The sequence below is a fragment of the Mirounga angustirostris genome, unplaced genomic scaffold, assembly GCF_029215605.1.
Source record: "Mirounga angustirostris isolate CCGP_5_RB_7025 unplaced genomic scaffold, mMirAng1.0.hap1 SCAF_9, whole genome shotgun sequence".
NCBI lineage: Eukaryota > Metazoa > Chordata > Mammalia > Carnivora > Phocidae > Mirounga > Mirounga angustirostris.
The window spans coordinates 100,158,543-100,177,107 of record NW_026991717.1 but is presented as its reverse complement, the minus strand read 5'-3'; the positions used below and the strand labels follow the sequence as shown (position 1 = coordinate 100,177,107).

General features: G+C 41.3%; 1 protein-coding gene across 2 annotated transcripts in view; it reads right to left on the bottom strand.

Moving 5' to 3' along the window:
• The window catches only part of CGRRF1 (cell growth regulator with ring finger domain 1), a 28,788-nt gene extending 17,208 nt beyond the window's left edge, over positions 1-11,580 (bottom strand). Inside the window, exon 1 of one of the 2 annotated variants that reach the window (XM_064571081.1) lies at positions 11,347-11,580. In XM_064571081.1, the coding sequence (XP_064427151.1) occupies positions 11,347-11,450 (104 nt within the window). In that variant the 5' untranslated portion in view covers positions 11,451-11,580. The remainder of the gene's footprint in view (positions 1-11,346) is intronic. The other variant, XM_045900896.3, reaches the window with a different exon arrangement.
• Positions 11,581-18,565: the final 6,985 nt, after the last annotated feature.

Below are 18,565 nucleotides of genomic sequence, written 5' to 3'. Positions count from 1 at the left end.
TCATTGTGTGTAAATATTACTTCAAAATAAAAAAAAGGAACTATAAACAAAAACAAATGTTGACGGACACCTAGGTGGCTCAGTCGGTTAAGCATCCAACTCTTGGTTTCGGCTCAAGTTATGATCTCAGGGTCGTAAGATTGAGCTCCACATCAGGCTCTCTCTCCCTCTCCCTCTGCCCCGCCCCCCTTTTCCTCTCCCCCCTCCAAAAAATAAAACAAAACAAAAAAACCCAAATGTTGAGCTCCAGTTAATAATATGTAATGCTTTAGTGTCTATGGGAAGAGTAACAACTTACTTTGAAGTGATCAAGAAATAAGACGGACAAATACGTAATAAAGACTCTAGCAAAATACTGATTGTAGAACCTAAGTGATGGGCATAATATGTTCATTGTATAATTTTTTCAAGTTTTCTGTATGTTTGAAAATTTTAATAATAAAACGTTGTAAAAAAAAAAGAGACATAGTGGGTTCAAAGACAAATCTTTATGGTTCTGAAAAGGGAAAGAAATATAAAGTAATGAGTAAGGCTGATGCCATGGTTTGATGGGTCCTGAGTCTGGCAGCAGGCAGTGGCAAGGAAGCCTTCCCATAGTAAAAGGACCTTATAGGTTGTCCACTCAAAACAAGAGCCAGAGAGAGTTTCATAATTTGAATCCAGGAACTGGGTTAGGCCAATATCAATATGGAACAGAACTGTCATTGTAAGACCTGGTCCTTGACTGGGGAGCATCTAGGAATTGGGTTGGAGACAATTGTAAAATGGTTAAACAGCAAGGGTGATGACAAAGGGTAGGGAAGAAAACTTTTACTAAAATTTAAGTTGCAAACCAAAATTTCAAAACACATGAATAAATCTAATACAAAGAGAAGGCCAATAAAAGTAACACATGGAATAAAGTTACACTCTAGATGAATTTAATTTTATGGAACAGTTAGATAAGGCTGTTCTGGTTCTGCTTAAGAAAGCCAAAAAGCAAGCCTCTAACAGATCAAACTGTTTCCAAGTAAGTTAACTGTATCCCAAAACAAAGCTCAAGAAAATATATATATGAATACAAAAATATCCAGCACCCTAAAGTAAAATTCACAGTGTTTAGCATCCAATAAAAAATTAACAGCCATGCAAAGAAGAAAATATGACTCATTATGAGGAGAGAAACTAATCAAAAGAAATGGACCCTAGAAATGACATGGATCCTAGAACTAGTAGACAAGAACATCGAAATAATTGTTATAACTACTCCATATTTTCAAAAAGGTAAGTAAAGATTGAGCATACTATATGGAGACATGGAAGATATTTAAAAAGACCCAAATCCATTTCTGAAGATGAAAAAATACATTTGAGATGAAAAATACACTGGATGAGATTAATAGCTGACTTAACATTACAGAACAAAAGATTAGTATATTTGAAGACTTATCAACAGAAAGGATCCAATATGAAACACAGAAAGGGAAAAAAAGGCTGGACAAAAATACCTCAAAACATCAGTGAGCGGAAGGACAACTTCATGCAGTTTGCAGAGAAGGGGCAGAGACGTACAAGAAAACTACAGATGCCTATCACTCAGGAACATAGATGCAAAACTTAACAAAATTAACAGATGAAATCCAACAATATATTAAAAGGCTAATACATCATGACCTAGTGATGGCTTAGCATAACATTAAAAATTTAATGTAATTCACCATATTAACAGACTGAAAAAGAAAAACCGTATGATCATCTCAATACATGCAGAAAAACCACTTGCGAAAATCCAATGTCTAGTCCTAATAAAAACTATCAGCCAACTAGGAATGTAAAGGAACTTAACCTGGTAAAGGACAGCAATAAATATGTAGAGCCAACATCATACTTTAGGAAAAACTGCTTTCCTCCTAAAATCAGGAACAAGACACTTAATAGCTACGTGTCCTCAAGCAATTGCTCAACCTCTGTGTAACAGGTTTCCGGGCGGGAACAGGGCTTGGCACTACATAGGTGCTAGCAATGATAATGCTGATCATGGAGTAGACATAGGGGGTGGCAGAAGAGCTAGAGAGAAAGAACAAATCCAGTAATTTCTCCGTTTTGAGCCTCAGAATCAGTTACCCCGCAGCTTCTGTATCCACTGCCCAACATTGCCCCAGTGCCTTTTAGCGGTTAGGTCAGGAATGTGAAATGGTGGGACACATGATACAATCTTCCCACGAGAGCCATAAGATAACACCTTCTTCTTCTTTCCTTCATCCCGTGGAGTGAAAAAAACAAAGCGAGAAAACACCATTCTGTGCTATACATACTCATTCTATTTCCTGGCCCCTTCATCATTTTAATTCTCCCTACCATCCCCTACCCCTTTTTCTTTCTTTACCCCCACCGCCTGGCTCCTTACACCCACATTACCAGCAGTAAACACTGGAATCAGAGCTCATTGTGTTCAGTTCTACTGTAGGTTCAAGCATTATATTTCAGATACTTTATCATGTTGTACCTAAAAATTTCAATTAAAGAATCTTTAAAGGTGTAGGAGCCAGAAACCCAAAAAGCAGGGCTTTGAAGAAATATCTGGAAGCAGCCTGTTGTGAGCATGGAATTCCTTTACAATATGCTTTATTTATTGTGTGTCAACTATACTTCAATAAATAAATTTTTAAGAAATATTTTTTCTTTATTTATTCCATGATATATCTGGTTTTAATATAAAAAGTATTATTTCTCCAAATCCTTATATAAAATCAGTGTTGTAGGAAGATATGCCATATCTGTTCTGTGGTTTTGAATACACCTCAGAATGGAACAAATAATTTGAGATATAAAGTTTTGCTTCTTTTTAAACATGCTTATCCAAGGCTGCTTGGCCCAGCATCATATCAAGAGCTGCCAAAACACACCTATTATTAAAAGAAACTCATCTCCCTAGATTTTTTTATTTCTCTGCCTCATGCTTACTCTTGGGTCTGCATTTTCAAATAGCCTCACGTCCTTGATTTGAGTCAAATACATCTTTTAAAATTGGTATTATGGATCATTCTAAACCCTTGGCCTTTTTATGCTATATAACCTTTTTACCATGAAGGATAACATACAGAAAAGTACACAAAACATAGTTCAATGAATTAGAAAGTAATTGGTATTCGGGTTAAGAACCCAAACAATATTCTCAGAAAGTCTCTTGTGTCGCCTTCCCTGTCCACTATCTTGACTTCAATTACTGTAATTTAGTGTACTTGTTTCTGAATTGTTATATAAGTGGAAGGATGCTGTGTATACTTTTATTTCCTGTTTTACAGCTTTATGCTTGCAGATTCATCCATGCAGCTATACTTAGCACATTTTTGTGGCTGTATAGCATTTTATTGTACAATAAATGTGCTGTAACTTGCTTACACATTCTACTCTTAACGGACATTTAACTTGTCCTCACATTTTGGCCATAATGAATAATGCCTATACAAACATTTTCATATAAGGCACTTGGTGCACATGCATATACCTGCATTTTTGTTAGGTCCACACACGCTGAGCATGGTATTTCTCGGCCATAAGGTCTGTGCTTCTCCAACTTCAGTGGGTAATGCTAACAAATGTTCTACGGGGTAGTATCAATTTATACTCCCATGTTCCCCTTGCGCCAAATCCTTGCCAAAACCTTATTAGCCACCTGGTAGGTATGTGGTGTACTGCGTTATGGTTTTAATTTCTATTTCTCAGATGACTGATTATTCTTATTTATAGAAATTCTTTACATGTCCTGAATACGAGCCCTTTGTTGGATATATCTTCACCCGTCCTACGTCTTGCCTTTCACATTCATAATGGTATCTTTTCATGAACAGAGTTCTTAATTTTAACACAGGTTAATGCTCTTGCTCTTTGGCTTTTCATTACTGGCTTATCTGAATTATGTCCTGACAGTGCCACGTTTCTGAATTATGATCTCGGGCATTTTTGCATTCCTGTCCTCTTAAAGGACTTAGCCAGGCATGACTAGAGCAGCCAATGCTGAATCAAGGCTCTGCGTCCATATCTGACTTCACCAGCCCTGTTACCCCGATATCCTTATGCTTTGGGAGAAACAAGGGTTGGGGGAGGGAGGGTATAATTCACTGTGTAATAGAGTGATATTGCAGTCTGAACACACCTCTTGTCTGAAGCATTATGTTTAATGTAGTCTGAGATCACGTAAGCCGGTTTTGGGGCAGCTGACACACAGATGACTCACGTTGAACTTTCAGCCTAGTATAATCCTAAACCTTTTCACATACCTGACCCAGCATGAACTTGCTCATTTTTGCACAAAAATCCACAACTGCCACAGTTTTAACCTGTTTGATGTGGACCAATATTTCTATCTTTAACATATTACTCAAAAGCCTATATGCAGAGATAACCTGGAATAAGGTTAAAAATTGGAGACTGGTCAAACAGTAATCCGTAATTGGTGCTGACAAATGGTTCTGTAAAATCCTGGTAAACAGACCCAGTGACGTGCCTCTGGCCACCATCCTAACATCTGGTCTTTTCCACATTTTTAATCAAAAACTAGAATAAAGACATTGATGCCCTGTGTATGAGACCATGGCTGATATGACATTACAAGGAATAATAAAATAAAACAGTAAAAGAGAAAACTGACAAATTTTCTTTTCAATCAAATTTCATCTTTATCTTTATCATCTAATCAAAGTCATGTCGGCAACTGTTAGTAATAGAATACCAACTAAATAAATGTTTCTAAACATTCATTACTTTCTTTTATATAAACTTAGTTCCCCTTTTTTCCATAAAGAGAATTTTCTATTCTCTTTCCTTTCCTGATACAATTTTATACTTATTCCTCCTGGATTTTTCTGTAATTCTGGTTTTTCCCATATCTAAATTGTTTATTATACTTGTTCATAATGTTTAAACTTCTAGCACAGCAATAATCTGTGGACCTCCAATTCTGACCGCATTTTTCTTATTGCCTATATAATGTCTTACTCTGCACACACTTCCGAAGCTTCTAATCAGAGGCTGAATTGGTAGACTGGACCTCCTTTCCTTGTGTCTGGAGTCTCATGGAGCTCCTCATAAATAAAGGCTACTTTGAAGCTAAAATTTCAGGCTCAGCAGTACAAGTTTTATTACCCCTTCAGCCTTGAGTTCTCAAGCCAATCAGAAAGCAGACAGGCAGTTGTTAATTTGGGGGGGCCTTCTCTCCAGGGTGATCTCCCAAAGGTGGTCTCACCCAGCTAGCTGGATACTGACACTGGATCAGGATATAAAAACCATTCATGGGGAAACCCTTGGTAGGGGAGGATAGTCTCTGAGGGAACTGCTGTGCTAATGCTATGACTTTGGGAAAATGACTCAGTCTCTAAAATTCTGTGCCTTTACTTGTAAAATGAGGGCTAAAATAAGTGACCTTAAGGCCCTATGAAGGTCTGAGATGTCATTTCTAACAGTTTTATGTTTTCTTCTAGATTCTTCTAAAAAATTCTTGCCAATGCAAGTGTCAAGTATTGTGTGCTCTAAGCAAATACAAACTAAAGTCATCTTTTCCTAAGGAGGAATCTGTACCTCATCACCAGCGTCATCACAAACACAACCTACTGCCTTCAACAAGTGAGAAGAGGGGGCACCTGGGTGGCTCAGTCAGTTAAACGGCTGCCTTCGGCTCAGGTCATGATCTCAGGGTCCTGGGATCGAGCCCCACATCGGGCTCCCTGCTCAGCGGAGAGTTGCTTCTCCCTCTCCCTCTGCCTGCCTCTCTGCCTACTTGTGCTCTCTCTCTATCTCTGTCAAATAAATAAATAAAATCTTTAAAAAAAAAAAAAACAAGTGAGATGAGAAATAGTCAAGGTCAGTGTATCAGGCAGGGTCGGCAGGAGACAGAAGCCACATCTGTTATTTAAACATAAAGAATTTAATACTAATATAAAGAACTGTTAATCAAGTACCAAAGACTGAAAATGCAAGAAGGGGACACTGAGGTATCCTAGCAGGAAGCAGTTACTCACTCCTAGGGTGGGGAAACAAAGAGAAGAGTGGGGATTATTACAATTTAGAAGCTTGGATAAGGGATCCCCCAGAGCTGGCATGCAGACTTTTGTGGTAGGAGAGCTGGCCAGCTGGTGCTGATATCTCTGAAGGAGTGCGATAAGGCTCGTTCTAGGTCTGAGGAAAAGTTGTCAGCTAAAATAAACTGCTGCTACTCAGGCCAACTGCCAGGGCAAAGGCCAGTGCTGCAGGAATGCAGACCAGGAAAAGGAAGCAAACTGTTAAGAGGAAGTCCCTTCTTCCTCCTCCAGCCTTCCAGTCTCTTTCTAGCATCCTCTACTGGCAGATTCTAATAGGGAGCAAAGGACAAGAGAAAAATGGTTTGCAAAGTCCCATCCCCAGTATTACCAAGCAGAGCACAGAAGAGCATGTTTGCTTCTGAGACACAACAGCCTTTGAGAAAGATCTGGAGGATGACAGATAGTATGTCCTTGTGGCAGCACTAAAGGATACAGGGTCCTTCGTCTAGGGGACCTCACCTCCCCTTTAATCAGACGCTCCAAGTCTATGGATTGGCTTATATCTGTAAACTGTGTGAAAGGTAGTAACTCTCCATTGTGATGACTCAAGTCAGGTTTCTGGCTCCAGACATGGAGTTTTTCCTTCTATGTAGTTCATGTAGCATTTAGTAGGCTGCCCATCTATTTTATTCCTAGAGACACTATAATGCATTAGCCACTGCCAAAAATCCTTGTAAGCCAAAACATTCTCTGCTTTATCCTCCACTGCCCATTACGGAGCATATGTCCACCTCAACTCCTGTGGGGTGCCACTGGACCTCAAGTCAGGAGCTCCCACCATCATAAACAGCCTACAGAGAACAGAGATTTTCAAGGATACAAGTCTCCTCCCAGCAATTTATTTCTCAGTGCCTTCATGAAAAGTGTATCTTCTGCACAGTCTTAAAGGACGCAGTGGGGGGGGGGGGGGGGGGGCGGTGTGCAGCTTGCACATAATAAATCCAGTCCAATATTCCTATCTTTCTAAGCCTTCAGATTCCTTCCTCATTATGCCAGGAAAGTTCTAGCACCTCAACCTTATTACATATAGGCCACCACTGAGTCCAAGTTTCAGTCAACCAAATCTGAGTTAATACCTTAGATTCAAAATTTCTTGAGAACACACCCAGATCAATAAATTTTATCTGGGGCACCTGGGTGGCTCAGTTGGTTAAGCATCAGACTCTTGATCTCAGCTCTGGTCTTGATCTCAAGGTCATGAGTTCAAGCCCTGCCTTGGGCTCCACACTGAGGGTGGAGCCTACTAAAAAATAAATAAAGAAAAGAAAGAAAAGAAATAAATACATTTTATCTGATTTAGTGTTACATTCTATCCTTCCTGGCCTGACCTATTTACAACCCATTCTCACAGATACTGCTCCTTCCCAATGATACAAATTAGTAAAATTTTGCAAATCTTTTAGAGGCTAGGCTCTTTCCAACCAGGTTGGATTTTGTCCCTGTCCTTTGGAGCATGAAGAGATCTGGGCCTCATAACAAAAGGTTATAGAGATAGGTCTTGAGTATAAACATCCTCTGCAAAGCAATTACTCTAGGAAAGGTTATTACAGGACCCTCAAGCCAAGGAGGGACAGTTTTTTGGACATGGAAAGCTAAGCAGGCTGCTTCCATGAACAAAGGAGAGTCAGAATGACTGGGGTTTCAAGACTCTCAGTTTTATCCAAGTCAACTTGGATGTTCGCATTCCAAGTCTCAGGTCTCTGGTTCTTTCCACTCGGTGCCCTAAATGAGACATTGACAAGGTTGTGTAATTCTATTACCAGTGCAATTAAAACTGTGTTCAATGTTTAGTTCTGTGGCTACATGAAAGAAAGTGCTTTAGAACCCAGACCCTCTCTAATTCTCTAAGAATTGACCTGGGTGTTTTAAGATCATAGCTTATCATTTTATTTTCGTAAAGGCTCCAGTGATCTCAGAAGGAACCATCCCACCCATCCCTCAGTCCTTACAGTCAAAAAGTCCTTTAGCCACTAGGTCCCCCAAACACTTCAGAAATCATTTTATCACAATCAATCAAAGGTAGTAATCTGATGAATCGTGATGCCAATACATGCCATGGATTACTAGAACCTTATATCCTGTTGGCAAGGAGCTGAAGATGTGACCAAGGTAATCCCTGAAGCCCATCTTTGAGAGTTTCTCCCCCGAGATCCCAATTATAGTAACAATTTCTTTATTAATACCTTTTATAAGTCCAATCAGGAGACAAAAAACACACCAGTTATTTTAACAGAGGGCATTTAATATGAGTAATTGTTAACCACATGCTAAAGAACTGAAAAAGCTAAAAGGGGACGGTGAGTATCGAAGTAGTACCAGTAGGAAGCAGCTATCACTCCAAAACAGGAATAAAGAGAATTACTACAGCTGAGAAATTTGGAGGAAGGACTGCCATGGAGCTGGGACTCAGATCTGAGGAAAGGGTATTGATATCTTTGAAGGGGTGTGATAGGCTGGTTCTAAGAGAGTGGAAAACTACAAACTGGAGAAACTGGGGCCAACTGTTCATGCCAGAGTGAGGCACTATCACTGTGGTCAGACAGACAAGAAAAAGAAGCACACAGGAAGCAGCAAGCCCTTTTGTCCTCTACCCTTCCACTCTCCCTCCCCTGCTGGCAAAGCCTGCTAGGCAGCCAGCTAGCAAAGAAGAAATGTGGTTTAGAGGTTCTGCTCCAGATTCACAAAACAGAATCTAAAGGGGTGCTATGAAGCTGAGGGACAATAGCTTAATAACCTGTAGTCAAGAGGAAGCAGGGAGCAGCTGCAGAGTCAGGGTACCTGATTATCTGAAACTGTTAAAGGACATGTGGCATTTTGGTCTCCTTTCTGCACAGTGCCTGGCAAATAGCAACAGCTTAATAAATGTGAGCTATTAGAGCTCACGAAACCACCAAGGAGTTAAATAGAAATACCATACTTCAGTGGCATGATTCTTTGCTATTGCTATTGGGATTCCAATATTCAGATGTTCTTGTTCTTTCTCCACCCCCACACAGTGCAAGCAGACAAGGAGAACAGTAGAAAGAAGCAGTGGGGGGAAAAATTAGAGCAGTGCTGAGGTAATGGCGAAGACACGAAACCAATAGGGATTATATTTTGGGAGGTTAAAAAAAAAAAAAAAGACAGGTGAAAAGCATAGTGGATTCATGGGTTTACCTCCTGTCTGGGTACTATTAGAAAGTTGCTTTTATGAGATCTAGATGGTTTTCTTTGTTTCTACTCAATGTATCTGTTGCCTTGGCTTAGGTTAGCAAATAAACACTAGTAAAAAGTTTATCTATATGGACAAAGTTAACCCAGCTAAAGGGAATGGTTAGATTAGGTTCAAGATAACTGGTTAGGCCCAAATCAGAATGAAAGTGATTGGCACTTACATGGTCTTGGGTCCTCAGCAATGCTTAGCCCAGACTTCCAAAAATTCTACAGGTATCTGGCCTTCCACCCCTCCAAAGTCATACCCAAATGGAGGGGTTATGTGATCATTAAGTTTTCAAAACAAGTCTTAAACTTGGCAGAGCCAGAATTTGAATCTAGGTCTGTCTGACTCCAAAGTGTCTCTTAACCACTACAAACATGAGGTTCCTGACTACCCTTACCCACAGATGTCACCATCATTGTCCATCTGATCCTCACTCATTTTCCTCTTCCCAATATTATAGATAGGTATCTAAGGTATCTAATTAGCTGTCCTACAGAAAATTAAAATTTAAGGATATAATGCAATGATCAACGAGTTACCTATTTTCCTGAATGGGGGAAAATTACATTTCTTTAAGAGAATAACCTTAACATTATAGTCATTAAGAAATCTTGTGTTCGGGCACCTGGGTGGCTCAGTTGGTTAAGCGACTGCCTTCTGCTCAGGTCATGATCCTGGAGTCCAGGGATCGAGTCCCACATCGGGCTCCCTGCTCAGCGGGAGTCTGCTTCTCCCTCTGACCCTCCCCCACTCTCATGCTCTCTCTCTCATTCTCTTTCTCTCAAATAAATAAATATCTTTTTAAAAAATTTAAAAAAAAAAGAAATCTTGTGTTAAGACTGCTTTACTCACTTAGGCAACCAAGTTGCAAATTCCAATTACAAACTTTCTTGAAATGAACAATAAACAACAATAAAATCTGAGGTGTCAATAACAAATTGCGTAAGACTGGTCTTAATCTTCTCCCACCCACAAACAAGGAATTTTGTGCTCTACAGCAGGCAGGGTGAGGGGCAGTATGGACATACTAAGACTGGGCTTAGTTTTTAAAGATGGCATATAGTTTGAGAAATTAACAAGGGCTTGTTTCCTTTCTGTAAAGTAATCCTATATATGTGATCAAAGCTTATTTTAAGATTTGTTTTACACAGGCTGGTCTATTCACTAACACGCTTCCTCTGTCCCTCTGCTCATGTTGTATCCCTGAAATGCCTTCTATTCTCTATCATACACACTTAACTTCATTTGTTTCTCAAAACACCGATTCTTCAAAATCCAGCTCATGTCTCTCTCCGCAATGGATGAATTAGTAAGATGGTTTCAACTAGCCGTATTTATAAGGCTTCTCTAAACATGATACAATGGCTTCTCCTCAAGAGAGAAATTTTAGAATCTCTGAACTAGAAAAATTGCTCAGGGATTATCTAACAGTCTATTCTCCTTGTCTCCAATGGGTAAACTGCCCCTACCCGTTAATGTAACTTATCTCAAAGGTCTTTTCCAGCTCTAAACTTACGGCTTCATAGTTCTATCGACTAAATATTACTTCAAAAGGCGTGGAGTATATCTAGAAACCATTAAATTCCCAAACGGTAACGGAGTTCAGTTAGAAGTTACGCTACAGATCTGAGGTCAAGTGCTCGGTTCTGGTCAGAACAACAATCAACTGTGTTTACTGTCCACGTCTGTGCACTGTACCGCCGGTGACTGATTCACTCCGGGCACACAGTAGGCCCCAATCCGGGACAGAAGCCTGCTGGTCAAGCACTCGATCCCAACACCGAGACGAGGCCCTCACTGACCGCCTTATCTCTTAGAAACAAAGCTGGGTAAAATACCTCAATCCGGCACCACCCCCCGATACCCGCTGCGACGGGGACGGCACAGTGATGCAGAGCAGTGATGCAGGTGCACAACGCACCTTGTTTTGCTCCGGGAGCCAGTCGGAGTTCGCGGCACCAGCTCCCCCACAGCCCCAGGAGCGCCAGCTTAGCATCTCCCCCGGCTCCGACAACCCCCCCTCCTCCGCTGCTCTCCGCGACCCCACTGCCCCAGCGGTCCGCCCCTTGTTTCTAACCATGGGGCACTTACCATCCCAATACCAGGCCGGTGGTCACGATGAAGCAGGTAAAGACCACCGCGATGTAGAAAAGCGGCGAATACTCATACAGCGTTACCAGAAATACCGCAGCCATCAGGATGTCCTAAACTGAGCCGAGCTTCAGCCGCCCAGCGCAGCCCACCCGGCCGGTGTCAAAGCCACTACGGTGCCTCAGAGCTGACAAACTTCGTAGCTACGCACTCGCCCGGGGTTCTAAGGCTAGACGTCAGGGCAACCTCGCCGGCCGCGGGAGCCAGAGTGCCAATCACGACGACGCCTGCAGGGCTCGCCCCGCCCCTACCGCTCCAGTCCCCAGCTATTGGCTTCGCAGAGGGGCGGTGCCCAGACTGGACTCACGGGATTGGTACCCGGAGAGCGTCTGTGTGTCCTAGCGGTCAAGGCTTTTCTGCGGCAAATTCTAAATACGCATAGCGGCCAAATCTGTCCAAGGATCAGGTAAGGTTTTCTGATGACACAGAGAGGAGGCACAGTCCGAAATCCACGTCACAGAGTCTAAATCCCGCATCTTGGATCCGCGGCAAATTTGAGAGGAGGAGAAGAGCCGTCATCTTGGGTTCTACAAAGTGAAGTAACCTCACACCTGCTGTTGTTTTATCTAGAAAAGTTACATTTAGACACTACGGAAGACCAAAAGGAGTCTGACAAGCAGTTTATACGAAACTTGTCGGCCTTTTCAAGTTGGATATAATGATAAAGGAAAATTAGCATTGCGTATCAAGATTCTCATAGAAGTAAATCAACTGTCCTCCCACATTCCTTTCTTTTTCTCCTCCCCCTACCTCCTTCAAATTAGAATTAGATATTTGAACTTTTTTGTATTAATTTTTACTTTAATAATAATTTTTAATATATATGTGTGTGTATATATATATGTATATGTGTATATATATATATATACACATATATATATACATATATATGCCTTTAAGAAAGGAGCGAAATGCTCATCCCCCTCTCCTCATCCCCATTCAGCCAGCCCCATCAAGGTAGCCTCCCTGGAAGTCCCTCACACCTCCACTGACAGCTCATCGGTTTGGGTTTAGCCCTTGGCCACACGCAGTTACCACAGAGACAGGTAATTTAGTCTTTTATTCTGAGCAGCAAATCACTAGTAAAATTAATGTTGGAGAAAGATGAGCTAAATTTGTTCTATGGCTTCACATATCTCTTGGCCAATGACCATGTGTTGTGTACTCTCTGGAGTAGTGCTGTGTAAGCAGCTTGGTTCAACAACATAATTTTTGATAACTATCTATATGATTTGTGAAAGTATATAGTTTATTGTTGGACAGTTTTTAAAATTATAAACAACACCGCAATGAACATTCTTAAAGCTAAATCATTTCCTTAGGTGAATTCCTAGAGGCGGGACTTTTAGTTCAAAAAGTATGCACATTGTAAGCCTTTAGGGAAACAATGCTTCTCCAGAAATATTATACCGATTTATGCTCCCACCCTTTCATCCGCAGTTTTGTGATCATTTGATATTGTCACTTAAAAAGCTTGGCCAATGGGAAAGGCAGTTTTATTGCAATAAGCAATAAAGAGTTTTCATAATGAAAACAGGGAATTCCAAGTTAAAGTGGCATATTATACATATGCCTATAATTTTGCTCTCTCCCCAAACTCCACTAAAACTACAGTAAAGGGATGTAAAAAATAAATCAAAAACAAGAAGAGGAAATAACATAACAGAAGCACATATTGGAAGATGGAAAGCAGCTGAACAAGGATAATTCACTAACCAGCCCATGAAAGTCAAATCCCAAACCAGCAGTGGAGCAAACTGACTCAACTTGATTTACACTGAAGCATTCTCAAAAAGAACATGAACTATCACAAATTTAACTCAAGCCTTTATTTCCCATTTGGATATCTGATACAACAATTCCAACATGTCACTTTACTTCCAACATTGATTCTTTCTAACACATAATACACGATACACAGTGCAGGCAAAAATTATTTTTTCACATGTATCCTTTATTTTTAAACATGTTCCATTTCATTCCACCACCCCAAATCCTTGATTGCCATGCTATGTATCCTTGAGGATGAAGTCTTAAGTTCCTTGTTTGACATAGCCATCTCTACATGATCTGACTCCCACTTACTTACTCAGTTACAAAATATTTGTTTTGTGTCAGATATGTGCCAGACCCTGTAGAAGGCATTAGGGATACAATAATAAGCCAAAAATGACATATCTCTGTTCTCATGGAATTTATCATCTAATGGAAAAGATAAACATTAATCAAAGAATCTTGAATAAAATATAAAGGCAAAATTATAGTAAGTGCTATTAAAAAGAGGTACATGGAGCTAGAGGGCATATAATGGGAGACTAGTGAAACATAAGGAAGATCAGGAAAATCTTCCCTGAAAAACAGATGATTGAGCTGAGAGCTGATGGAGAGAGATTTACCAGGCAAAGGGACAGGAGGGGAGAAAGCATTTAGGACAGAAGCTCTAGCATGTGCAAAGGCCCTGAGGTGGGAGAAATCATAGCACACCTGAGAAAATGAAAAGCCAATATGACTAAAGCATGGAGAGTGAGAAAGAGCATGCTAGGGGATGAAAAGGAGAGATAGGTAGGGCCCAGACCATACATGAGTCTTGCTATTTTAACTACTCAACTGTACCCTTAGAGCAATGAGAAGCCACTGATATGATTGAAGAAGGGGCATTTTATGGACTGAATTGTGTCCCCCCCAAATTAATATGCTGAAATTCTAGTTTCCAATGTGATTGTATTTGGAGATGTAGCCTTTAAAGAAGTAATTAAGGTTAAGTGAAGTCATAATGGTAGGATGCTAATTCAATAGGAGTAGTGCCCTTATAACAAAAGAGAGACACCAGAGATCACTTTCTCTATGCAGGTGTATACAGAGAAAAGTCTGTGGGAACAGTGAGAAGGCAACCGTCTGCAAATCAAGGAGAGAGTTCTTTCCAGAAAGCCTGCTGGCACCTTGATCTTGGACTTCTCACCTCAAGGACTGTGAGAAAATTAATTTCCTTTGTTTTAACCACTTGGTCTGTGGTACTCTATTATGATAGCCAGGCAGACTAATACAGGGAGTGACATTCTGTTTGCATTTTCAATCACTTAGGCTATTGTGTAGAAAACTTATTGGAAGGAGGCTGGGATGGATATAAATGAATATGGGGATATCAATTGACAGATTCTTTAAGAAGTCCAGGTAAGAAGTATTGGTAACTCTGATTAGGATAGTGACGAGGACTTGCAGTGAAGTGGATTATTAGTCAGAAATTATTGCATTTGTAAGTGACAAAACTCGAAACAAAACAGTAAATCACTTGAGATAGAGATGTATTTCCCTTTCAGGCAAAAGTCTGGAGGTAGGTCAATGCAGGACTGATACGGTGCACAGTGCAAGGGAACCAGGCTTCTATTTTGCTCCACGATGTGTAGCCCCCATTCCTAAGGTTGCCTCATGGTTCAAGATGCTTGTTGCAGCTCCAGCCATCATTTCCACATTCTTGCTAGCAGGAAAGAGGACAGAGAGAGAGAATGAGATGATACTTCAGTTTAAGGAAACTCTAAGGAGGCACCACTCATTCCATTGGCCACAACTCAGCCTCATGTCCACCTTTAACTGGAAGGAAGGTTGGAAAATACAGTCTTTGTTCAGGGCAGCCACCTCTGCTGTTGAATACTATCGCTCCTGTTCAAGGTGGTACAGAACCAAATGCAAATCCTCTCTCTCATTATTATTATTTTTTTTTTAAGGGAGAGAGAGGGAGGGAGGAGGGTAGAAGGGACAGAGGGAGAGGGAGAGAGAGAATCTTAAGCAGGCTCCACACCCCAGCGAGGAGCTGGACAATGATGTGTGGCTCTATCTAACCCAACCCTGAGATCAGGACCAGAGGCTAAATCAAGAGTCTGCTGCTTAACTGACTGGGCCCCCAGGCGCCCCTCCTTGCCTTCTTTGTTAAAGAGAAAGTGGACTACCAATTTCAGTCTTTTCAGCTTCTCCAATATCATACCTATTTAGATGCTTTACTCCAACCCCTTCCAGCACCCACCCCCTTCCCATTCTGAGACTGCAGTCTGAAGGGGAAGCCAGAACCTCAGTACAGTATGGCCTGCTGCACTTAGTCAAGCCCCACCTAATTGCCACGCACCAGCACACTGGAAGGGAAAGACTTCCCCTCCTTCCCACTCGGCAGATACAGGCCTTCTGTCCTGGCCCCGGTTTCCTCTCCCACATGGCATAGGCTAAATGCCATTTTTAATTTTGCCCCGGTCTGGATTTTGAAATGTTGGTAGAGCTTTAAAATTTTATAAAACCTTTCTCGGTAGTGTCTGGCTTTTTCTAGATTTACTGTGTTTCTGGGGATTCAAAAATCCTATTTTGGTAGCCAAAAGCTGCTTGCTTTCTTCTGCATTCCTAACATCACAGTTCTATTTATCCTTTGAGGCTTATTCATGCTTCTGACTGACCAAGGAGAAGGTCTCATAAGAGAAATGCAAGCAAATATTAACGTGTTTTTAAAAATTATTATCTGCATCGCACAATTTTCTTGGCGCTGTTAACCCTTTCATTTTATATGGTCTTTCTATAGCCTACATTATTTCTTGGAAGGGCAAATTTGTCTATTGTGAAGACACCAGTAGAAACATAATAAGCATCATAACTCTGAGTTTCAAACTTTGAGACAACTATTGCCCAACAGAACTGAATGAGTGTGCAATTGGGTATAATCCCATAGATGACAGGAATTGTGAAAAATCTTGTATGTAGTACCTTGGCAGAACCTGACTCCTAGTAGCCCACTGAACTTCCAAGTCCCTCTAGTAAAAACCTCTCATGGTCTTAGCTGTTGGGCTTCTGTCATCTATATATACTATGTGACAGGAGGCTACCTGAAGCTCACTCCAACTGAGCTGACACTGATGACTTATGTGGTACATGGTCTGTGGCCCAAAGCTTAGGACATTCATCTAGGACAGTGGTTCTCGACTGGGGTTGCTTTCCCACCTCTGTGCCCTGGCAACATTTGACAATGTCTGGACACATTTTGGTTCCCATTGGGGGAGGAGCTACTGGCCTCTAGAGCAATCCCCCCCCCCCCACACACACACCCGAAGCCCTGCATGACATTTGGTATTCTGCTAAACACCCTACAATGCACAGCACAGTGCACCCACAACAAAGAATTATTTAAATCCAAATGTCAGAATTGCTAAATTGAGAAACTCTGATACAGAAAATTCTTTTGGTTCTGGACACTTCTCACCAAATCACTGTTTCCATATTGGCCCAGGCCATGTCTTCCATGGATCCCCAAAATAGCCTCCTAAATGGTTTTCTTGCTTCTCTATCTCCCAAAGTCTATTCTTTTTTAATTTGTTTTACTTTTTTAATATTTAATTTTTCATTTACATACAGTAAAAATCATTACCTCTCATGTACAGTTCTATGAGTTCTAACAAATGTACCGAGGTCATAGAACATTAGCACCATCAAGTTTCAGAATCGCAGCTCAATTTTCAAAGTCTTTATTATATTCTCACAGGAGCCACTCTGGGGTTAATCTGAGTCTTGGCAATGGTTTATATTGTAGGTAAGTTCTTGTAGTCTTTGCTGTGCTTCTGTGGGTGTGTTCTACACACATGGACCTGGGGGATGTGCCCCAGTTCAGTTTCAAACTCTGCTCTTCAGGACTTCCCTTCTACCCCTGGACTCCCTTTCCCTGTTCTTCTGGTCTGAAAGATGGGACCCTCCATTCTACGCTGTTGTGCAGTTCTATGTGACTGCGCCTGTCCTTCAGATGAAATGGCAAGAGAAAAGGAAGAAAAAAAAAGTAACTGGCATACCACCTTCATTCTATGCACAACAGCGCCCCTTTCCAAATTCCTCACAGAAAGATGGATTTTCTCTCAGGTTTTAGGTGCCTATGCTCCTGCCCTGCTGAGACAGAGCTAACGATTTTGGTGGTTGGTGTTGCCCTCGGGGCAGGACGAGGAGAGAAAAAAGGGGAAGGGGGGGCAATTCCTTCCACATTCTCCTGTTCCACACTCTTCCCTGATCCAGACTGCTCTCCTGTCATGCAATAGAGGAGGAAAAAAGAAAAAGAAAATTCACTGACACCCTACTGGTCATTCTTCAGGTTCTACCTTCTTGTGGTAGAAGGCCTAAAATTAAGGTCTCATATTATGTGCTGCCATGACATTTGGTGACATTGGGCATGACCTAAATGCAAGCTCTCCTCCCTACTCTGCTCACATAGATAAAGTCCTCTACCCAGACAACCCTCATCATGGGGACCAGGCACAGGGCCTGCTTCTCCTTCAGTGGCAGGCTTCAGGTCCCCGCCAACCTGGGCACCACACCCTCTTTAAGCCTGCCTCACACAGCCTCTAGTTGTTCACTGTGTTCGCAAGGGCAGCTGCCTGACCCTGCATGGCATTTGGTGTCCCCCTTCCCTGGACTCTGAGTATATATGACTACAAAACTGCCATCAGTCTCATATGTCTAGTGTTCAGTGTTATGTGTTTGGCTATCCCCATAACCCCAGGGCAGGAATCCCTCCTTCACAAACAGGATGAAGAGGAGACCATCAAAACTTTTCCATGGTACTGGCACAAAAAACAGACACATATATCAATGGAACAGAATAGAGAGCCCAGAAATGGACCCTCCACTCTATGGTCAACTAATCTTCCTCAAAGCAGGAAAGAATGTCCAATGCAAAAAGACAGTCTCTTCAACAAATGGTGTTGGGAAAATTGGACAGCCACATGCAGAAGAATGAAACTGGACCATTTCCTTATACCACACACAAAAATAGACTCAAAATGGTTGAAAGACCCAAATGTGAGACAAGAGTCCATCAAAATCCTAAAGGAGAACACAGGCAGCAACCTCTTCGACCTCAGCCGCAGCAACTTCTTCCTAGAAACATTGCCAAAGGCAAGGGAAGCAAGGGCAAAAATGAACTCTTGGGACCTCATCAAGATAAAAAGCTTTTGCACAGCAAAAGAAACAGTCAAAAAACCAAAAGACAACCGACAGAATGGGAGAAGATATTTGCAAATGACATATCAGATAAAGGGCTAGTATCCAAAATCTATAAAGAACTTCTTAAACTCAACACCCAAAGAACAAATGATCCAATCAAGAAATGGGCAGAAGACATGAACAGACATTTTTCCGAAAAAGA